General features: G+C 34.7%; 1 protein-coding gene across 12 annotated transcripts; it reads left to right on the plus strand.

Moving 5' to 3' along the window:
• The first annotated feature begins 8 nt into the window (after positions 1 to 8).
• On the plus strand, positions 9 to 21,333 carry Rab3-GAP (Rab3 GTPase activating protein). Of its 12 annotated transcripts, none has more exons than XM_080158685.1 (16): positions 5,930 to 6,764; positions 7,159 to 7,258; positions 7,521 to 8,003; positions 8,145 to 8,260; positions 8,566 to 8,668; positions 9,278 to 9,412; positions 10,442 to 10,581; positions 12,363 to 12,462; positions 14,233 to 14,335; positions 14,832 to 14,902; positions 15,279 to 15,382; positions 15,963 to 16,169; positions 16,738 to 16,830; positions 17,111 to 19,372; positions 20,363 to 20,536; positions 20,817 to 21,333. In XM_080158685.1, exons 3-16 carry the CDS (start codon positions 7,901 to 7,903, stop codon positions 20,868 to 20,870), a joined length of 3,765 nt encoding a protein of 1,254 aa, XP_080014811.1. In that variant the 5' UTR covers positions 5,930 to 6,764; positions 7,159 to 7,258; positions 7,521 to 7,900; the 3' UTR covers positions 20,871 to 21,333. The 12 variants fall into 12 exon arrangements, 9 of the variants coding, with proteins under 9 accessions (XP_080014808.1, XP_080014809.1, XP_080014816.1 ...); XM_080158688.1 differs by having other exon boundaries at positions 7,547 to 8,003; XM_080158686.1 differs by having other exon boundaries at positions 7,159 to 7,255.
• The last annotated feature ends 120 nt before the right edge of the window (positions 21,334 to 21,453 follow it).

Here is a 21,453-nt window from a genome sequence, read left to right on the forward strand (position 1 = left end):
TAAAGATTATGTCAGTTAGGTCCGGCATGAGCGGGGGCCCCCCTGCCCCCAGTTCACTGGGGGCTGGGGCAGGCTCTTTACCAGGAAATGTTGGTTCATCATCCAACTCTCGCGATGTGGCGCGGAAGCATAGACGTGGGTCTAGAGAGTCAGTCTTGCCCCCAGCTTGTAAAAATCACCTTAATTCATTATTTAAGGAAGGCTACTTATTTATTTTATTTTATTTAAATGTTATCAAGATTTCAGAAGTGTCACATTATTAAGATAAAAACCATGTTTCTATTATTACAGCCAACTTTAATAACTACCCAGTCCTATGGTTTCGAATCCGTTATTTTTTCCGAAGAATTAAAACTTTTTATTAGCTAGGTATACAGAAAAGATGATACCTACCTACAGGAATTAACTCTTAATTTTTCAAATTCTTATACACGTAAAAGAGGACTATCCACGAACCAGAACAAGTGATTCTAAGCATCTTCCAGCATTGACCCATAGTATGTTTTTAGTGAATATACTAGGTTTATGTTTAATATTTGCTTTATCGACTAAAAAGTAAGGTTTCACCATGGTTTTATATGAAAAAAACTTTGAAATGTTAAGCATTTTTTGGTACAATATCATTCAATGTTTTGATGATTTCAAACTGATGTTTAATAGCTTTGACAATAAAGTATATTATTGTGATTAAAAATGTATATTTAGAAAAAGGGTTGGTAACTTGTAAACAGTTTAATTAATGTACTTTTGCAATTTACAACATTTGATGCTTTACTGTAGTGTTATTTTATTTTTTCCTTTTAACTCAACAAAGCATTTGATTATATTGCTTTAAAAATTGCGTTACATTTCAAAGTTTTTTTCTCATAAAACCATGGTGAAACCTAACTTTTTAGTCGATAAAGCAAATATTAAACATAAACCTAGTATATTCACTAAAAAAATACTATGGGTCAACGCTGGAAGATGTTTAGAATCACTTGCTCTGGTTCGTGGATAGTCCTCTTTGATGTATTACGATGCGATAAATATACATTAATAAGCAACTTTATTATGAGGCTTAAACCTAGTAGAACCAGAAAAGGGGACTGTTTATTAAATTAGTCCCGAAAGTTTTACATAACAACTTTGGGGACTTTTACTAAATTTTGATTGGTTGGTTTATCAAGTTGCGTGTTCTAACGTTTTAACCACTAATTTTAATCTACAGAAGGGGTAATTTTGTGTGTCATCATTAGGGATGTACATTGTACATCATTTATCGGTCATTCTCTTATACGTTTCGATTATTGAGGTAAATAATAATTTTAAGTGGCCAAACCGCAGGAAATTGAGAAAGAATTTACACACCTGTATCTGGAGAACGCCAGACTCAAGGAACAAATCCAGAACATGGAGAAGGGGCTGGGGGGCAGCAACACAGAGAGGGACAAGGGGGAGGAGGACACGGATGGATTTGATATTAATGTCATCAAATCATTTACAAAGAAGAATTTTCCAAAGACGAGACATAAATTAAAGGTATATTTTTATTTCATGTTTTGTAGTTACCATTTTCAGTAATTTTTTTTTCAATAAATAATAAAAGAAAATAATTTTGGTTAAAGATATACTTATAACGGAAAAAAGTCAATTATAAAAGCAGATTGCATATGCCAATGCTGATATATGTCGATACCATTGTTGCTGTGAAAAATATAATTCTCAGAATAAGTTAAAGCTCTTAAACGTGCGTCCACATTAACTAGTTTTCAAGCAGCTGCGCTGACAAAAATGTAAGCAGATAATTGTTATTGTTGCTTATTTTTCCAGGCACAGACAAGTAAAATTGTGTCGAGTTTCAAGACTTCAGCTGTCACTTGTACTTTTGTCAGAGAATTTAAAGGCCATAGGTAAGTTGTTTGTTCTTACATTGCAATTTTATGCGAAAATTGACCAAAATTGTGTTATAGAAGGCCAATTAAGCTATTATGAATATAGATATAGGATGTAGCCAATAGCCAAAGACAATGACATCCAGTGGGGGGGGGGGGAGGGGTTGAGGTGTGTATATCCCCCTCAACCTTTGAAACCACTCAATTTACCCCCCACCTAAAATTTTTAAAAAGTACAACATTAGAATACCCCTAACAAACCTTTGAAGCCCATCATTTTTACCCCCTTTAAAAAGGCTTTGACGTCCAGAAAACTCTTAGAATTGTTTGGAAACATACACTTTACCAATCAATTTGTGAATCCTCCCCTCAAAAATAACAATAATAACGTGTATACCTACTTAATTGTTGTTTTAAGGACCAAAAATCCTTAGAAATAATTTGTTTCTTTTAACAGAGATGGCATTTGGGATGTTGACGTATCCAATGTGAACTCTCCCTGTCTGGGGACAGGATCAGCTGACAGAACAGCTGCTGTGTGGGCTGCTGACACTGGCAAGTGTATCCTCAGATACATGGGACACCAGGGCTCTGTTAATAGCATCAAGTTTCATCCTTCACAAGTAAGTATTGAATTTAGTAAAGTTAGAGTTAGTATTCAAATTTTTATGAAGAGAAATGACATGTTTGCTGAACAGCTTAACACCACAGAACATTTGTACAGAGACATGCAAGAAATATATCATATGAATTCTGTCTTACCTATTAATAGCTGTTTTGACTTATGTCAAAAAAAAATTCTTCCAGTTAAGTATTCTCTAATTGATGATTCAAATTAATTTTATGTAACTTAATATTTTAAAATCCAAAGTGGTTATTGTATTGTATTGAATAATTCTCAGGATTCTCGTTTGAGAATATCGAGGAGAATGTCTTTTAATCTGCTTTAATCCATTTTCACTATAATAAGTCTAGCTGATGAAGCCGGTCATTTTTTCCAAGTAACTTTTAAATTAAATCAATTATTTTTAGGACATAGTTGTGACAGGTAGTGGGGACAGTACAGCTCACATCTGGAAGTCAGGAGCTTACTCAGACACCGGCAGTCACACGGGTCCCAGGATCCAGTCTAGCGAGGAGTCGGCAGACAGCTCGGACGACGGTGGTGATAATTTTGGCGGAGGCGGAGATATTGTTATGCGCGGCATGCAAATTTCCACGCCGCTGGTTGTGCTGTCTGGTCACATGGGTGTTGTGGTGTCCGCGGATTGGTTGGCCGGCGGAGAACAGATTGTTACCGCGTCCTGGGATAGGACCGCAAACTTGTGGGATGTGGGTAGTCAGGTTAGTTTTGTTTCCAGTATCGCTTCGAAACCGAATACTATCCAGTGGATTAGAACCGGTTCTCAGCCATACTGAAAAATTATGTTTATCATCGTATTATATCCAGTTTTCTACGATTGTAAAAATGTAGGTACAATCATAAGATTAAACGAGTTTTTTTATATCCGCGGAAATCGGTTCATAATACGTTGCTATAAATAGATCTTCTTAATAACTGCGAGTTTGCATCAATTGTTTGTAAAACATAGAGTTTCTGTTTGGTTCCGTTTGATATGATAGCAAAATGCCAAGGTCAATATTGTATTGCTTGGATATGTACACAAATGAACACCTAGCTTTACATTTGCTTGTTTTTTAAATACCTATGACTTTCAATTTAGAATTTTATTTTAGACATTGTTGCACAGTCTTGTTGGTCATGACATGGAGCTAACAGGGGCTGCTTGTCACCCCACACACAGGCTCGTCGTCACCAGCAGTAAGGATACAACATTCAGGCTCTGGGACTTCAGGGAGAGCATCCACAGTGTCTCCGTGTTTCAGGTTTCACTCAATTTTTAGTGTTTCATTATTCATGTGTGCAGCGATCTTAAGACAATGGCCGATAAATTGATGTACAACCCCAATGATAATACACTTAATTCCCTCTTCTGTAGATTTTAATTATTGGTTGAAATATTTGGGCACTCAACTTTATGAATCAATTAATAAAATTCAGTAAAAGTCCCCAAAGTTGTTGAGCCAGCGAATAAGAAAACGTTATTAAAAACTTTGGTGCTAGTGTAATAAACATTAAACATTCCATTGTCTCCTTCCTTCTTGCATGTGTGTCTCATTATTTTGTTTCTTACAGCTACACCATAACTTTAATTGTTAGTTAGTGGAATTAATAAATACCATACCATACCTATATTTTAATAGTCAGCACGTCATTCCTTTTCTTTAAGAACGTTAATATTTTTTTTTCCAAAAATGCCTGCAGCAAAGATGCTCTATCTTGCTGTTATATGTATGTTAAAGGTTCTTTAATATCAGGGTCATACAGATTCTGTAAGCTGTGCAGCCTTTAGCCGGTCAGAGCACATTGTGTCAGGGTCAGATGACCGAACAGTCAAGGTCTGGGATCTCAGAAATATGCGGGCACCCCTCACCAACATCCAGCTTGATTCCCAGGTATTTAGACATTCTTTATCCCATTTTATATGATTTGTATCCGCTGGTATACTTCTTGTAATTCATAAAATGAATAAGCTTCCTTTTTGTCCAAATTTCTGGACTAAGGAATGAAAACGAAGAGGCGGGTTAGCTCGTATTTTCACAGTAGCTTTTCTCCTATTTCAAGCCCCTGTGGGGCAATCATTAACATTTACTTAACCTAAAATAACCTATCAAAACCTACTGTTAAAATACGGCAAAACCGGTACTTCGTTTTCTTTCCATTATGCAAATTTCTAGTCCCATTTTATAGGTGAATAAACTTGCTGTGAGTTCCAACGGAATGATTGCCATACCCCAAGATAACCGGCATGTCAGCATATTCGACATTTCTGGCGGGAAAGTTAGCCGGCTGCCCCGCGACTCGCGGAAATGTCATATGCGCATGGTGAGCAGTGTCGCCTGGTCAGCTGATCCGGAAGCTTGGAGATGTGAAGCCAACCTATTTAGGTAATGAACTATGATCATTTTCATTATAACAAAACTAAATCCCTAGAGTTTATGGGTGAAGCCATTAGGATTTTTAAAACAATGCTCGCCTCTCCAAGTAAGTTTTTCAGTAAGTTTATAGTAATAGGTTTAAATCCATCCATTTAGAGGATTTTAATAGATAATCCTAAAACCATAAAATCTCCCAGGATTAGAAAATGAAAAAAAATTGCTAATTTCTTGTCATCATGATTTGAATGCTTATCTAGTGCTGGCTTTGACCGACTTGCCCTGGGCTGGCGGGTGAAGAGCAAGGAGGACGGAGCCATCAGCGCGGGCAACAAGGCACGTCAGAAAGAACAACTAGGATACTGACCTCACGCCAGGAAGTCAATCTTCCTGTAAGTGTACAAGAATTTCGTGACATATTGTCGCGCATCTTTGCATCACAAATTGGAAAGTTGTTAAGTATAATGTATTATTATTATTATTATTGTTCCTTCTTGTTAATTCATGTGTCATGGCTTTGTACAACAACAGTATTACATAATTTGCACCATTAAGAACACATGGTATCCGGTTTCAGTTCTTCTCCTGATTGTAGATAACTTACTTTTTTTTCCAAAAAAAATATTAATTGCATCATAAAAATGGATCTTTGTACAAGCAAGTTGTTATAAAGATTATCGTTGCTTTTTTTCATACAATATTAAAAAAGATAAAGGGGGGGGGGGGGGCGAAAGTGACACTTTTTGAAACCAAAACTAAGAGTCAACAAAGGAACTCAACTAAAAAAAGGGTTACAGGTCTGAGATTTTGCATGGCAGTTGCTTTATAGGGGTACAATATGGAACTGTGAAGAAACGGCGGCGCAACCGCCGAAAACCGCCGTTTCCCGCCGTAATTTTTGTTGCCTTTTCTCGGCGGTTTTCGGCGGTTGCGCCGCCGTTTCTTCACATTTCCATATTGTACCCCTATAAAGCAACTGCCATGCAAAATGTCAGACCTGTAACTCTTTTTTTAGTTGAGTTCCTTTGACTTTTAGTTTTGGTTTCAAAAAGTGTCACTTTCGCCCCCCCCCCCCCTTTAACAAACAAAAAACATATTCCAAGAAAAGCATTTTTAAAAGAAATATAAAATATTTCAGGATAGGTAGGTATGTAAAGCAACGATAATCTGCATTTGTTGTAACTTAACCGTCAGAATTGTCTATTTATTGTTGAATATTTATAAATAAGCGTGGTTGTTCTCCAAAAATGTATAAATAAACCAAAATATTAAAAAATAAGCTTATTAATGTAGTAGCACAAATTGTTTCATTGTTTTACACCCCTCAAGAGATTTTATGAGATAATAAAAATTTTATTTTATTGTATGAATTTGATCAGTTTTGATTGTGATGTTTAAAACTTCGAACCCAGTAAAGACAGGAAATTTCTTTAAAGAGGATTATTTATGAACATAATACTTAGTTGAAATATTAAAATATTTATTTGAAACCCAACCCAAGGAAGGCAAAGCTTAGAAACTTGGCCCCAACAAAAGATATACAGCACTCGGTTTTAAGGTGGTAGTTGCTTTATTGTTAGATTCTAAACATCTCATTCATGATAAGTCCTCTTTATACTTTTATTATTCTATAAAAATTATTTAAAAACTTGTGTTTAAAATTATTTATTTAGTATACCTAATAAGCTTAGGACAATTAATTTAGATTTTTTCAAAGAAAAAAATAAAATTTTCATCAAGTCTTCTTTGTTTCTTATAATTAAGAATTTAAAAAAAATATATTTACTACTAAAAAATCAATTAATCTGAATTCCATAATATTTTTTTTCTGTGATACATATAGATGATTGCATTTTTTAACTTGGAGCATGCGGGAGTGATGTTGATCTTCTGGTAGGTATATTCAATTAAGACAACTAGTGGAGAAGTCACTTATACATTATCCACAACTAACTTATATTAGAACTTTAAATTTTGTTCCAATCCTCTCACATTTCTATATATTTAATGTTTACATTGCCACTAAGCTTTAAAAATCAAAATATTGTTTTTTTGTTTAGTTATGTGTCAAATTATAAGAACATCTTTAACATAGAGACATGGTTCTTAATTTTGGTATTTTGGCTTATCTAAATTCATGTTAAGATATAATAATAAAAAATTATTGTTTATTCCAATGCAGATTATAAATTATTACCTATCTACTTAAACTACAAAAAAAATTATATTCCTATGAAAAACTAAATTTCTATAATAAGTTACTTAAATTAATCTTCCATTATAAAAGAATTTTATGTCATATATATCAGCTTCCAATTAAGTTTTCCAAGGAAAGCATAACGTTTAAATATTTAGATTTCGCACAAATGTTACCTATGTTTACAGTGGTGTATATTCTGCTTAAGATCCCCTGCTAAAGTGGGAAAAAAAATATGTGGAGGATAAAAAAAAAAAAAATCTTAAAACATTTTTTTCACTCCCCGGGGGAAATACTAAAAAAAATATGTGGGTTGAGTAAAAATATGAAGGAAATTAAGGCTACCTACCAAAATTATTTTTCCATTTTTTCTTCCTTCTTATTAGAGGTGGTGGGGGGGGGAAATAAATGAAATATTTTATTAGCAGGGGAAATAAATGAAGCTTGTGGAGAATATACACCCCTGTATGTTTACGAGCTAAACTTCTGTTTCTCTAATTTTAATGTTCAAAGAACAGTTTGTATCAAAGTATTTATTAAAAACCAGCACTTAACATATTACATGATAGAACTTTTTGTTAATTATTTTTTCATCAATTTTGTTTTAAATTTATCAAAGGCAGTTTTCTTCACTGAATTTAATTTCAATTTTGAATTTACCGAAATAAAATTTTCAAGATAAAACAATCAACTTTAGAAAAACTCACTGCCTTTCTAATAAGAACGGGAAATAAAGGTTGTGTAAGAAAATAGTTTTTTAGATCATCACGATTAAAATAAAAATATAAATAGAATCACATCTAGCACATGACTTATATTTTGCAGATAAAAAATGGGTGTTCGGGGGGGCCTGGAAGATGCAGGATCTTGGCTGGTTGGAGATACTGCCCTGAATCCTGCTTGGCTACAGCTGGCACATACAGCTATAACACCACAGGAATGGTTTACTGTAAATTAAAAATTAACTGCAATGCGGTTTTTTTCAACCCACTATCACACAAGCTAAAAGAATCTTTTTTCTTTTCTTTGTCTCGTATTTTTTTTGTATTTTAAACTTATTAAATAAACCATAACATAGGGAGACTTTCTGTGTATAGCCAAAGGGCAGAAATATATTCTTTACAAAGAAAATGAAAGTATGAAGAAAAGAGAGCTAAATACTGTGCATCAAGGGTCTGTTTCTGTACTAGAGGTAAGTAAGTATACCTGATATTTAAAGCTATTACAAAAGCTTTTATTTTTGTCACATTTCCTTCTTAACTGGTTTTAATATGTTTTATCGCAACTGCGAAGCAGTTGTTAGCTTGAATCTATGAACATAGACAATAATGTTCTTAGATTTATACTTTAAATCTTGTTTAAACTATTTGACCATAACTTAACAGTGTATTGAGTATTGGTTTTTGTAAGTTGAAATTAAACCTAAAAGAAAACATGAAATACAAAACTCTTTGAAATGAAAAAACTGTTTGGACCTAAAAATTATGCCTTTTAAAGGAAAATGAAGAAATTACAAGTGTGGAAGTATTTCCTCTGTTGACAAATTCCAAGTTGGAAAACAAATGTTTTTACGCAGTCCTTGGATTCAACACTGGCATGGGTAATATATTGGCGTTTTCCCTAAAAGTGCATTTTGAGCACTAACCCCTCCTCTTATTTTGTTAAAAAAATCCCAATTTTGTTCATTACTGCAGTAATGCAGGTTAGGTTTTATTGTGTTCTGGGTAGTCCCTTGGCTTAGGACCCCTCGCAGTGGTTTGTTAGGCATATGGAAAAAACGGCATTGTTTGAAAGGTCTAATTTACAAACGGTCTACCCCTACAAGAGGTTTAACCCTAAAAAAGATCTACTCCTACAAAAGGTCTAATTTACAAAAGATCTAACCCTACAAAAGATCTACCTACCTTACTAAAGGTCTAATTTACAAAAGATCTAACCCTACAAAAGATCTACCTACCTTACTAAAGGTCTAATCCTACAAAATTATTATATATTATCATATACAAACATACATAGGAGGGTTAGGTTAGGTTATATGGCTAGGGGGCCGAAAAAAACTACCATCTCTTATTTTCAATTTATTTTAAAAATAGAAATTAGGGGCGCATTGCTCAACAGTTACTTTGTGGAATATATCACCAATATTCTTAACATATCGTGTTAAAATATTCTAACATTGATATGTTTATTAAAGTTATATTCTTTTTAGTACGAATTTACGATGAGGCTGGTGTAATAGTTGTTCAAAAATCTTTTAATGGGTCCCCAGTGAAGAGCATTAAGTTCCAGGCCATACCCGAAGGAAAACAGTCAACCAACATCTTATTCACTCAAGCCATGCAAGGTAATTAATGGTCTTCCTTTTTTTTAGATATTTAATGAATTCTTAAATACAAAGCACTTTAAGTTTGCCTGTTGCAAATGGTATTTTAAAATTCTACTTTCATTGCGGTGTGCTTTGCAAATGGATGTAGTAGAATATACGTAGATATTATAACAGGGGAAAAATTGTCGTTTATTTAGCTTGCTACTTTCCCTCCATTTATTGGTTAGTTCATTTATCCAGTAGGAGGGGAATGGATGGGTTAAAGGGAGGGGATTGGGGAGATCGTTCTTTTAGCCCGCTAGAAGGTTCACTTTATTAGAAATGAAAATCTGATGTAAGATCCAAGTAATAATAAATCCATTGTTTTGCTGTTAAGCTTGAGCCTACTCTGTCCCTTCCAATTTTTTAACTATATGGTTAAATACTAAATAGATGATATTTGACCTAGGAGGGAGGGGACATTGGGCTGTTAATTACACTGGTACCCAAGGTTTTAAAACCCTTTTATCCTATTCTTTGGCTCATAAAGGGAGGAGTAGGTTGCGCTAAAAATCTGTAAAGGTTGTGAGTTTTAAGTTAAAAACAGTAGTAGAACGATAAAAATTAATGTTAACTTTAAAAAAAAATTGTCTATAGTTCTTTTCAATAAGAAATACACATATTTAGTGAATATTATCGTTCTACTACCTACTATTTTTAAGCCTTAAAACTCACACCCTTACGGATTTTTAACGCAACCTACTCCTCTATTTTTGGCACTTTGACTGAATTTTGATAAGCTAGCAAAACGACCACCTAGTGTTCAAACATTTTAACAAATAATTTGAATCTTCAAGAGGGACAGGCTTGTGATGTACTTGGTGATGTAAATCAATTTATCGTTCATTGTCTTATACCTTAAGATCCTTTTACTTGACCAAACTTCTTTACCTATTATAAATTGCTTTACTATGCATTAACCTTTATTGAAAAAGACTCTTTAAAATCATTAAGTTTTCTTCCAAAATTCTGGAGAGAAAAAAGTCATTAATCTTATTATATTTTTAGAGCTGTTGATTGTTTACAGTAGTTTAGTGGTTAGCATATCCAACATGGATCTGTTCCAGGCCATCACAGATAGTAACAAGTTAAGAATCAGCTTCACATCAGATATGGAAGAATATCAACAAATCTTATCTAATATTAAGGTAAAATAGATTTGCTTTTTTTATTCTCCTATTGAAAATAAGATTCATAAAATATTAGAGAAAAGATGAAATTTAATTGTCTTGAATTAAAAAAGATATTATTTACTCGATGTTTTGTATCTTAGAGGTTAATATTTACAAAATTTCAATGTTGGAATGCTTTAGGTATGAGGTCACGTACTGACCCCAGATGAAAAAACTAATATTAGATGTCAGATAACAGAGGAGCCCAATATACTCCTTATTACATTAGCTTGACATTCTTGCTCTAGTCCTCTCTTATGATGAACCTAATATTTGGTTGTTGGGAAAATTCAAATGTTTACATCTTACTATTGCTGTTATTAGACTTGAAATATTTTTATTATTGTAGCACGCCCTAACGACTTAACATAACACACACATCTCTATAAACATAGTTTTATGTTATGATCATATTTTTAGTTAAAACAGGGGTAAACCAGTATTTGAGGTACCTTTATTGGGAGACCTTTGTCTCTGTCTCTACGCGCAAGTCTAGGAATCGAACCGGTATCCACGCATTCTTTTAATATGAAATTATGAAATATAGATCAAAACCTCATTTAAAGGAATAACAAACAAAAAACATAAAAGGAGGATGTGCATAAGGCCCATTTGGGCAGGGGGGGGGGGGTTTACTCGAGAACCCTTAGAGCTAGAGGGAGCTAATTTTGTATTTAAGCTTCTATGGGGCCAAAGTTACTTTTAAAATTATCGTCGACCCCCCACCTTCCCCCAAAAAAAATTTTTTTTGGGGGGGGGGTAAAATTTTTTTTATTGCATTTCTCGCCGAATTAGGCAATTTGGAATCATTTGAGACCATGTTATTTTTTTCAAAAATTTTTCCCCTTACAAGCAACCCTGCGGGGGGACTTGGTCATTTTTTTCAAATTCTCGTTTATGAAGGTATATCTTAAATACAGTATGCTACTCTCTTAGTTTTAGAGATAATTGGATGAAATCTTTTTGATTGAGTCACTAATTACCCCAAGTTTTGGTATCTTTAAAAAAAAACGGCGGCGGGACCAAAAAAATTTTTTTTTATTGCATTTCTCGCCGAATTGGGCAATTTGGAATCATTTGAGACCATGTTATTTTTTTCAAAACGGAAAACGGCGGCGGACGGCGGGAGCGGCATCCAATTATCTCTAAAACTAAGGGAGTAGCATACTGTATTTAAGATATACCTTCATAAACGAGAATTTGAAAAAAATGACCAAGTCCCCCCGCAGGGTTGCTTGTAAGGGGAAAAATTTTTGAAAAAAATAACATGGTCTCAAATGATTCCAAATTGCCTAATTCGGCGAGAAATGCAATAAAAAAAAATTTACCCCCCCCCAAAAAAAAAAATTTTTGGGGGGGTGGGGGGTCGACGATAATTTTAAAAGTAACTTTGGCCCCATAGAAGCTTAAATCCAAAATTAGCTCCCTCTAGCTCTAAGGGTTCTCGAGTAAACCCCCCCCCCCCTGCCCAAATGGGCCTTATGCACATCCTCCTTTAATCTGCAATAAATAAAATTATTAAATAGTACCTAATTAAAACAGAATTATATTTTCTTTGATTGCATATTAATAAACACAACATAAAGATAGATATCAAATAAAACAACATGTATTAAATCAATATTAATGAGACTATATCATAAAACATATCAGTGGGTTGGTTATGGGTCCAGTGGTGTTGTAGGATAGGTTCATCTAAACAGAGATCAGATAAACATCAATACGTTGACAATTTTAAAAAGTTATTTGTTATTTAGGGCTACAAGTTTTTAATAAAAGAAGAGAAGGTGAATGATTGTGAATCCATTGTGCTAACTAATTCAACATATTATCAGTATTTTCAACTAACCATGAAAGGTAAGTCACGATTGATATAGCAGACACCCTTTAATTTGCGTTGTCGGTAACTTATTAAAGGGGGGGGGGGGCTTGTTGCAACCATCTTCTCGTAATCAATGATTAAATGGCACTTAGAATTCGAATTTCGATCTGAAATTTTTCATGAGTAATCCTTGGTAGGTCTATTTTCCATAAATCGAACAAAAAGTTGGAAAAGTAACAGCTGGCGACTCAGCCGTTTTTTTGCCTATTTAGGAATCAACTTTTGAAAACATATTTTTGGTGTAATTCATGTTAAATGATCGCAATAACCATTTTTAAATTTCTAGTACCAACAGCTACCGGCTAGAACCGTTTGATAACGTTTTTAATCGACCAAAAGTATTATGTGGAGATAGGTTTCGTAACTAATTTGCTCTTAAGATAGCCAAAAAATGGCAAAACGGCGGAGCCGCCAGCCGTTACTTTTCCAGCTTTTTGTTTGATTTACGGAAATTAGACCTACCATGGATTATTCATGCAAAATTTCAGATCGAAATTCGAATTCTAAGTGCCATTTAATTATTAATTACGAGATGGTTGCATTACCCCCCCCCCCCCCCCTTATAGCGGTTTTGCCTCTAGCATCTGGAAGGGAAGGGTAGAAAATAGCCTAAAACCAATTGAAGACTAGAATCTCACTGAAATACAAATTAGCCTAAAACAATCCGAGGACCTGTGTGATGCTTCCCTAAAATGAGAAAACCTAATCGCTTCATTAGTTAAAGAAATCCTAAGCTACAGACAAAAAAAAAACCTTACTACTTGATATCATAGGATAAATGCTTTTATAGTAGGTACAAAGGGGGGGGGGGGGGGGCGAAAGTGACACTTTTTGTAACCTAAACTAAAAGTCAACAAAGGAACTCAACTAAAAAAAGAGTTACAGGTCTGAGATTTTGCATGGCAGTTGCTTTATAGGGGTACAATATGGAACTGTGAAGAAACGGCGGCGCAACCGCCGAAAACCGCCGAATTTTTTTTTCCTTTTCTCGGCGGTTTTCGGCGGTTGCGGGACCTTTTTTTCACAGTTCCATATTGTACCCCTATAAAGCAACTGCCATGCAAAATGTCAGACCTGTACCTCTTTTTTTAGTTGAGTTCCTTTGACTTTTAGTTTTGGTTTCAAAAAGTGTCACTTTCGCCCCCCCCCCCCTTACTGTTTACGAAATATAATTCGTTCGTCCTATAAAATCACACGTTCCTTGTTTATAGCACCTGAGAAAAGATGACCCTGCGGGACTCTTCAAATAGACTATAATTTATCAGAAATAACCATCATTGCACTTATTTAGATTATTTGTATTAATAGTCTTCTTAGGGTTGACAATCCGAATTCGGGATCCGGAATCCGCCCAATTTTTGGCCAATTTTGGAATCCGTATCCGGAATCCGTTTTTTAATAGCGGATTCGGATTCTTAATTGGTAGGCTAAAATTAGCGTCTTGGGTTTTTTCTTTCAACTCCGCCTTTTTGAAGGAAAATATTAACATCATTATATTTTATATCTTTTAAAATCTGGTTCGATTCTCGGAAGTGAATTATAGAGAACACCAAGAACATTAATTTTTAGGACATATTTAGTACTTAATTTTTTTTAAAAGCCTTTTAAAATATTGCTAGAATCGCCTTTTTTTGACGGATTCTTGTAAGAATCCGAATCCGGTCAAAAATGTGACGGTTTGCCATCACTACTTCTTAGAGACAAACTGAAATTGCTGTCCTACCTTAAATTTTTGTATGTTACAGGTGGAATGGTGGATGATAGATACAAGCCTGTGATAACTAAACCCTATATTCTGACAATCGGTCAGGATCCTTTCATTCAGTACAATGAAAAGTCTTCCTCCAGGTGGGTGGATACTTTATATCTCTCATGTACAACATCTACTCCATGACTTCTTAGGTCTAAACACTAAGAAACTGTGCCCACACACGCACACGCCCACACAACATGTCAAGGGGTTTGGTTTCTAGCGACTATTAGTACGAAGACATAATAGCATTTTATTAACAAAAACTATGCATTATTTGATAAGAAGATTAATGCTCTTATCTAACTGATAAGGCAAAATGTTTTTCTTCATGTTTATTATCCCTATCTTGTAGGCATGATGATTTAGACAGGGAGGGAGGAGACAATGGACTGTTTATTACACTAGTCCCAAAGTTTAAAATAACGTTTTTTATTCATTGTATTTTATTGAATTTGATTGGTTTGTTCATTAAGTTGGGTGTCCAAACGTTTCAACAAGTACTTGAAATACTCAGAAGGGGTAATTTTCATCATTAGGGATGTACATCAATTTATCGGCCATTGTCTTATCCTATTAAAACCCTGTTTTTAGTGCTACTGCTGGCGAGTTAGCTCAAACTATGGTTTCTTCCGTTACTTCTGGAATATTCAAAGTTGCCTCAGGTTACTTTTTAAAATTCTTGAAAAATATTTTTAGTAGCACAGTTTCTTAATTATCTTTGTAAGTTATTATTCAGTCCTTAACACTATGGTGTAAATGTGATTTTCTCGGCTGCTATTTAAGAAAGATATCTGAAATTTTCAGTGAAGATTCCTATGAAAAATGTGCATCTAGTCTCTAGAATATAGTTTGTCCGTTTGGCTGTCGATCATGCTTCAAAAGACATAAACATGCCAAAATCTGTACACAATTTTAACCAATGACATGTCTGGAATTTAACCCTACTATTTTTTATTTGCTGATTTTGTATGTATCTAGACTATCTCTATTGTTTAAAAATAAATCCAAATTATAGCATGTTTATTGTTTATTAATCAGGTGCCTTTGGAAGTTTGTGGTCGGGTGGGGGCGGACAAGCAGAAGCAAAGCCTCCCCAACCCACAGATCCTCAGGCTATCCTCTCAATAGCTCATTCTTTAAAGGTAACTATCGGATGCGCCACTAGCATCTTGGGGCTCTATATTTGAGGGGTTATGGAAGGGAAAAAATAGGCTAAAACATAAAGCCATATCCTTGCTTATTTATAATAATACAGCCCAAAACAAAATGAGGACCCATAATAAGCTGCACCTATCCATAAGATCCATCGCTACAGACAAAAAAGCTTATTATTTTATACAGCTATTTATATAATAGGATTATAAGCGAGTTTTTACTTAATTAGGTTATTTTTAAAATTGGTGGGGAATTTTTACGGAAAATATTTTTTCACTATTTTTCTTCGCTAAGTTTTACCTATTATTGTAAGTATGATTTGAATTTTTGCCCTTACAATTTTCCAGTGTGGCTTTAAAACCGCTTAATATTTGCAGGATTAGAACCGTTTCTCTGCCATACTTAAAAATCATGTATAGCATTTCATTACAAACTATATAACCCGGCCCCTCGGGGGGTTAACAAAACTGGTATTAATCTTATAAATTTTCATTTTAATGTCTGCGGAAAGCTGTTTCTAATACGATGCAATAAATAACTATTCCAGTCATGTTTTTATTTGATCAGGACTCCGGACGTGATGGACTAGAAATAGTGATATCACCCAACAAGATGTACTCGGCAATACGTGACTCTCAGAACAGAGTTATCCTGGTGGACAATTATTCCAGGACGATTGTCCAGATGTGGCGTGGCTACCACAGGTGCCAGATGGGCTGGGTGCTGGCCGGTCAACCCAAGCTGACATCAGTGTCACGGCTGGAAGATGTAAAGGTGACAGGTTTAATTTATTACAAATAACAATTTAATTAGAATAAAAAGGACCTTGCTTACAAAATACTTTTTCTTCAAATCAAATTCAATCATTTTGAACATCTACATTTTATTCAAGAATTACTATGTAACATCTAGCAATTTTCAAATTGAAATAAATATTTTAAAAAGCAATTGCCAATGATTGCTTCAGCTTATCATAAGTTAAGTAAGGGTTATCAGATCACTCCTGCAATCTTAAGGTCTTTCAGTGTTAGAGTTCCTCTTTGATGCTATGAACACGTATATTTTGCACGACCTTTGTCTGGAAGTCCTAACTGTGTATGTTAATTAGTTACGCCTGTTTGTGGGCCAAGGCATTCCGCATACTATAACTATTATATTTATGTCGGGCCCCTGACATACCAGCAGTAGTTATCATTTTAAACGTCTATGGTATGACGCACTGTATGCCAATCTCAAACCCGACACCTCCCCGACAGCAAGTAGGCCCGCTATCATTTATGCTAATTCCGTGGGTTTGAGTGGGCCACTAGTCGGTTATTACGTATTTGAATAAAATTATTAGGAAGTAGCAGCTGTATTGGTACTTTATCTTCCCAGAAGAGGCCTGGTGGAGGTTTGGTCTCCAGAACAAAAAGTTAAAGTTACGGAATTCCAGGTAACAATATGCAAAGGAAAAACCCATAATTTTTTACGAATTTTGTGATCTATCTATTACTCTACTTATGGTACTTTATGATAGCCCCCTATTTTAGTGGCCTTCACATTTTTGTTTTCTATTGATAAAGAAAATTATAATTATAGGAAAGAAATTAGAATTGTATTGCAAGGTTATTTTCGTTAAAGTTTAACCTTATCTTCTGCTCTATATTTTAGACCATTAGGTTTTTTTCAGAATTCACATAGAATTTAAATAAATTTTTTTTTAAATTTTCTAGGTGTCAAAGAATGGAACCCTTTTGAGTTCTGGAGGAGTTTGTTTGGATGATGGAACGCCTCGAAGGCACGAATCTGTCAAAGTGTTTACTTGCTTCCTGCAGCCAAATGGAAAAGTCCACCACTTCCACATTCCCTTTCATGCTCTGTCCATGTCAAGCACTGCTGAAAAGGATATAAACACACAGACTAAGGTGTTTGCTTTGGCAGAAAGTAAGGATTCAAACTATTTGGAAGAGATTTTAAAATCACTGCAGGAAATCCGCAATCTGCATTTGAGAATCTCTGTCATACAAAAGCTGTTGTCCAATGAACAGCTTGGACTATCAGATTCTTTATCACTATTGTCAAGCTTGAATGAAGCTACAGAGATGAATTTTCAAGAATTTTCTGCAAAGTCCATGGAGTTGAAAATTTATTGTAACAGATTGGTTAAACTTTACCATTTGTTGAAACTTTTCAATGACTGTACATCAAAAGAAATAGCTAATGATGAAGACACTGAAAATGAACAAGATACTGAAACTCTGCTGGCAAATTGTCTTGGGTTAAATGCAGATAAACTAGAGCCTCTGGTCAAACTGCTTGAAGATTCATCTGAAGAAAATAAACAGTTATTGTCATTGAATTTAAGTTTTTCTGCATTTCTGAGCTCTTTTGACACCGAGGGTGAGCTTATGAAGACTGGAAAACTTCAAATAGGATTAAGAAAGGATATCCAACCTGAAGTGAAGCATGAATTGGGTAAACTATTTTGCCATTTGTGTAGCTTGAATAATGCCCGAGATGTTCTCACGGCAAGTGGTGTATCTCTGTCTGAAATTTTTGAAACCGTCCTCATATCAGCTGTTACTTATCCTCTCCGATCTGCACACTGGTTTACAAACTTGAGCAAGTGCTTTGTTACTCTTCTAAGTGTTAGGGAAGGCTCCGATGACAAATCTGTTTCAAGTATGCAAGAACTATCAAAACGAATCTTACTGAAGGCCAAGATTGATGAAGATCTTTATGCAGTAATATTTTTGTGGATGAATGGATTACAACAAGTGGATGCGCCACAGACTTATGTAGATGATTGGTCCCGAAGACTACATCAGACCTCTGCAATGGTTGAACTGATATCCTGTTATAAATCTCTGCTTCCGAAAACCGCCAGCGGTCCTCCTTCAAAGCTGAACTATTCTCTGCAGAGTGTGTATGACAGTGGCAATGGCAGAATGTCTGAAATAGTAAGCAGCTGGCTGCACAAGTTGGGAAGCTGCTCGCTGAATATACCATCAGCAATTGATGGTTTTAATGAGACAAATGAGTTGGCGCTAGTAACGAAAGTTGGAGAATTTTTCCCCAAGTGTATGGATGTAAATATTCTAGTTGCGCACATGTGTTGGGAGGAGTTACAGGGCTGGTGCCAGAAGGACAGAAATGACCTTGATGTTCTGGAAACTGCTTTATTGTCCTTGTCCTCAATAAGCTGCACTAAGCTGAAAGTCATGTTTTCACATCTTATTTGGAGAACTTTCTTTTCTAAATTATTCAGGGATATTGTCAAGAGAACGGATGATTTCAAAAAGTCAACAATGAATGAGTCAAATATTTGTGACAAAGAATTTGGACTGAAACGAGAAAATATTGCAACATTTTTGCAGCTTATACAGGGCTTTTTGGACAAATCTCTAGAGCTGCTTCGCTTTGGGGAGCTTCCAGATGTGCATGTAGAATATGATAACTATAGCCTTAACAATCAAAAACATCTTATTGATCATACTTTGTCTGTTGAACCTCCTGATATTGATATTCTATCATTAGAACACCAGTTTTCTGTCGTGCTTTGTCTGACATGGAGATTAAAACTGCCGAGCAGGCCCTTAAAACTTTTCAATTCAATCGAAATCAACAATCTGTTGAAAACAAACACTACTGCAGTTGTATCTTGGTTCAGCGACTACAATACTAGTGTTCGCTCTGAGCGGATAGCCTGGACTGAGCTCGTGTCTGAAACGGCTGCCGGATACATACATCGGCTGCCTGACGCACAGCTTGACGCCACCGTGTACAAGGAGCTGATGGAACCTCTGCTAGAGATCAGCAAGGTTTGGTATCTGTCAGATGTTGTGAAGGTTGGACAATGTCATGCTCTGTACGTTACTGGATTCGATAGTCTTGGCGGTGAGATAAGAGACACTTTTACATCTGTCGAGATGGGAAGGTTGAGTGAGAAACTTCTTGATGTTGCCCTTTTGAGAATTGCAAAGTATTTACATCAGGTATTTTTGTGTTTTAAAATTTTGGGACTACTCTATAATAAGATTATGTCCGTAGGTCATAGAGAAAAAAAAATAAAAGAGAGGAATCGAAGCAACTAGAAGACGAAAATAGGCAGTGGGCCTAGGGGCCTGATCAGCGCTGTTGCCGCGCTAAATTTTATTGCTATTTCAAATGGGAGGATTGCAAAATTAATATGTAAAGTTTTAATAATTAGAATATAATATTTGAATTAAAAATAAAATTTTGTTAGTAAATATAAATATGTAATGTTTTAATTAAAAATTACATATAATCTAATTTTTATTAAAAAAAATTTTGTGCATTAAAGATTAATCCTTCAATTTCTAAAAAGTGGGGAACTTTTTTTGTAAATAAAATTCAGCTGATTCTCGCATCTACCGGCTGTTTGTTAAATATCGCTTTTCATTTTATTCACATTATTATTTATGATTGACATACAAAAAGCCAGTTGATGTTTTATCGTTTCGTCTGCTAGATTTTCTTCAAAAATTTAGGGATGGGGAAGTAGTATTTTACCGTGAAAAGGGGAAGGGTATTCATGCTCTTATCCTTTTTCCTTATGCCGTAGGTCCAACAGTCCCTCTAAAAATGAAAAATTTCACGAAAAAATACCTCTAAGTTCCTTTTTAAATTGCGGAAAATTTTACTTAGCATTGTTTATCAGAATCCTGGCCCCCTTTTCCCTGATTATTAGTTGATATTCAGCTTTTCAATGCAGAGAGAGAGAGAGAATGACAATGGCCTGTCTATTACACTTGTCCCCAATGTTTTATATTAACGTTTTCCTATTGGTTGGCTTAACAACTTTGGGGACTTAAGTAAATTTTGATTGGTTGATTCATTAAGTTGAGTGTTAAATCGTTTCAATCTTGTGTATCATCATTTGGGATGTATATCAATTTTTGGCCATTGTCTTATCATGTTATATCTCTGAAATAATGAATCTTAATGTCTATACAAATTTGCAGGATCCTGACACAGCCCAGGTGGCAACTATACCATCAGAGGTAGTGACTGAGGTAGCAGCTAGGAGAGATCGTGCCAGCAGTGTTGCAGACAGCTCCCTGGCTGATACACTCGCCCTCCTACTCTGGCTCACACAAAACCTTGTGGCTGACGACCTGCAACTACTTGCCACTCAGGTATAACATTTTTTCAACACGGTTATGATGTAGAGAAACACGATTAATGTTAATTTCCATAGAAAACTTAAAATACAAGTTTATCTTACATTAAAGCGGTAATAGGAAGCTGAATTTAAACAAAAAGATACCTACTCAACTCGAATATTTTTTTAATATCTACTTGAATTTCTGTCTCCCTATATCAATGTTTTCCTGATGTAAAATAGGATAGTTTTTCATTGAAGGACATCCCTGCGGGGCTTAACCTAACCTTATTTAACCAACATATTTATTTCAGTGTGTGAGTGCAGTACAAATCCTTCAAGTAAGAAAAAGCAGAACTTCTTCATGAAGAAATTATTTATATGATAAGAAATATTTTAATACTTTTGTTTACTCTAGTCCAGTATCAATTCGACTATTTTAAAATGTTGAGAAGGGAAATATTATATTTTTCTAATATGGTTTGTAGACAGATGAGTGGTTTGTATCAAATGGAATTAAACCTGATCATTGAAAGATTAATTTCCACTTAAAATTATTAAATCAAATCAATATTTTATTTGTTCCGGCCTTTGGCCCCACAGGTCCAACCCAACTAAAAAGGTAAGTGTTTTTCATTTTATTTACCTATCCGTAGACAACTGTGGACAAATATTTAGTTTTTAATACCTAACCCTAACAAGATATTTTATCAAAAATACAAATTTTTCAGAACTTTTTTATATATGTGATATTAAAATATTTTTGATGAGGATTATATATAATGTATGCATTTATTTTTAAACTGAAATAAATTTTTATTGCACTTGAAACTTATACTTTTACTGAGTCAATGGAACATAGTAGAACAATATTAATCATTCGAGCCATTATATGAAATAGATATAAATGTCGTCTTCTCTCTGAAGGCAAGAAAATAATTGCGGCATTTT

The sequence above is a fragment of the Acartia tonsa genome, chromosome 4, assembly GCF_053477335.1.
Source record: "Acartia tonsa isolate MP-2025a chromosome 4, ASM5347733v1, whole genome shotgun sequence".
Taxonomy (NCBI): Eukaryota; Metazoa; Arthropoda; class Copepoda; order Calanoida; family Acartiidae; genus Acartia; species Acartia tonsa.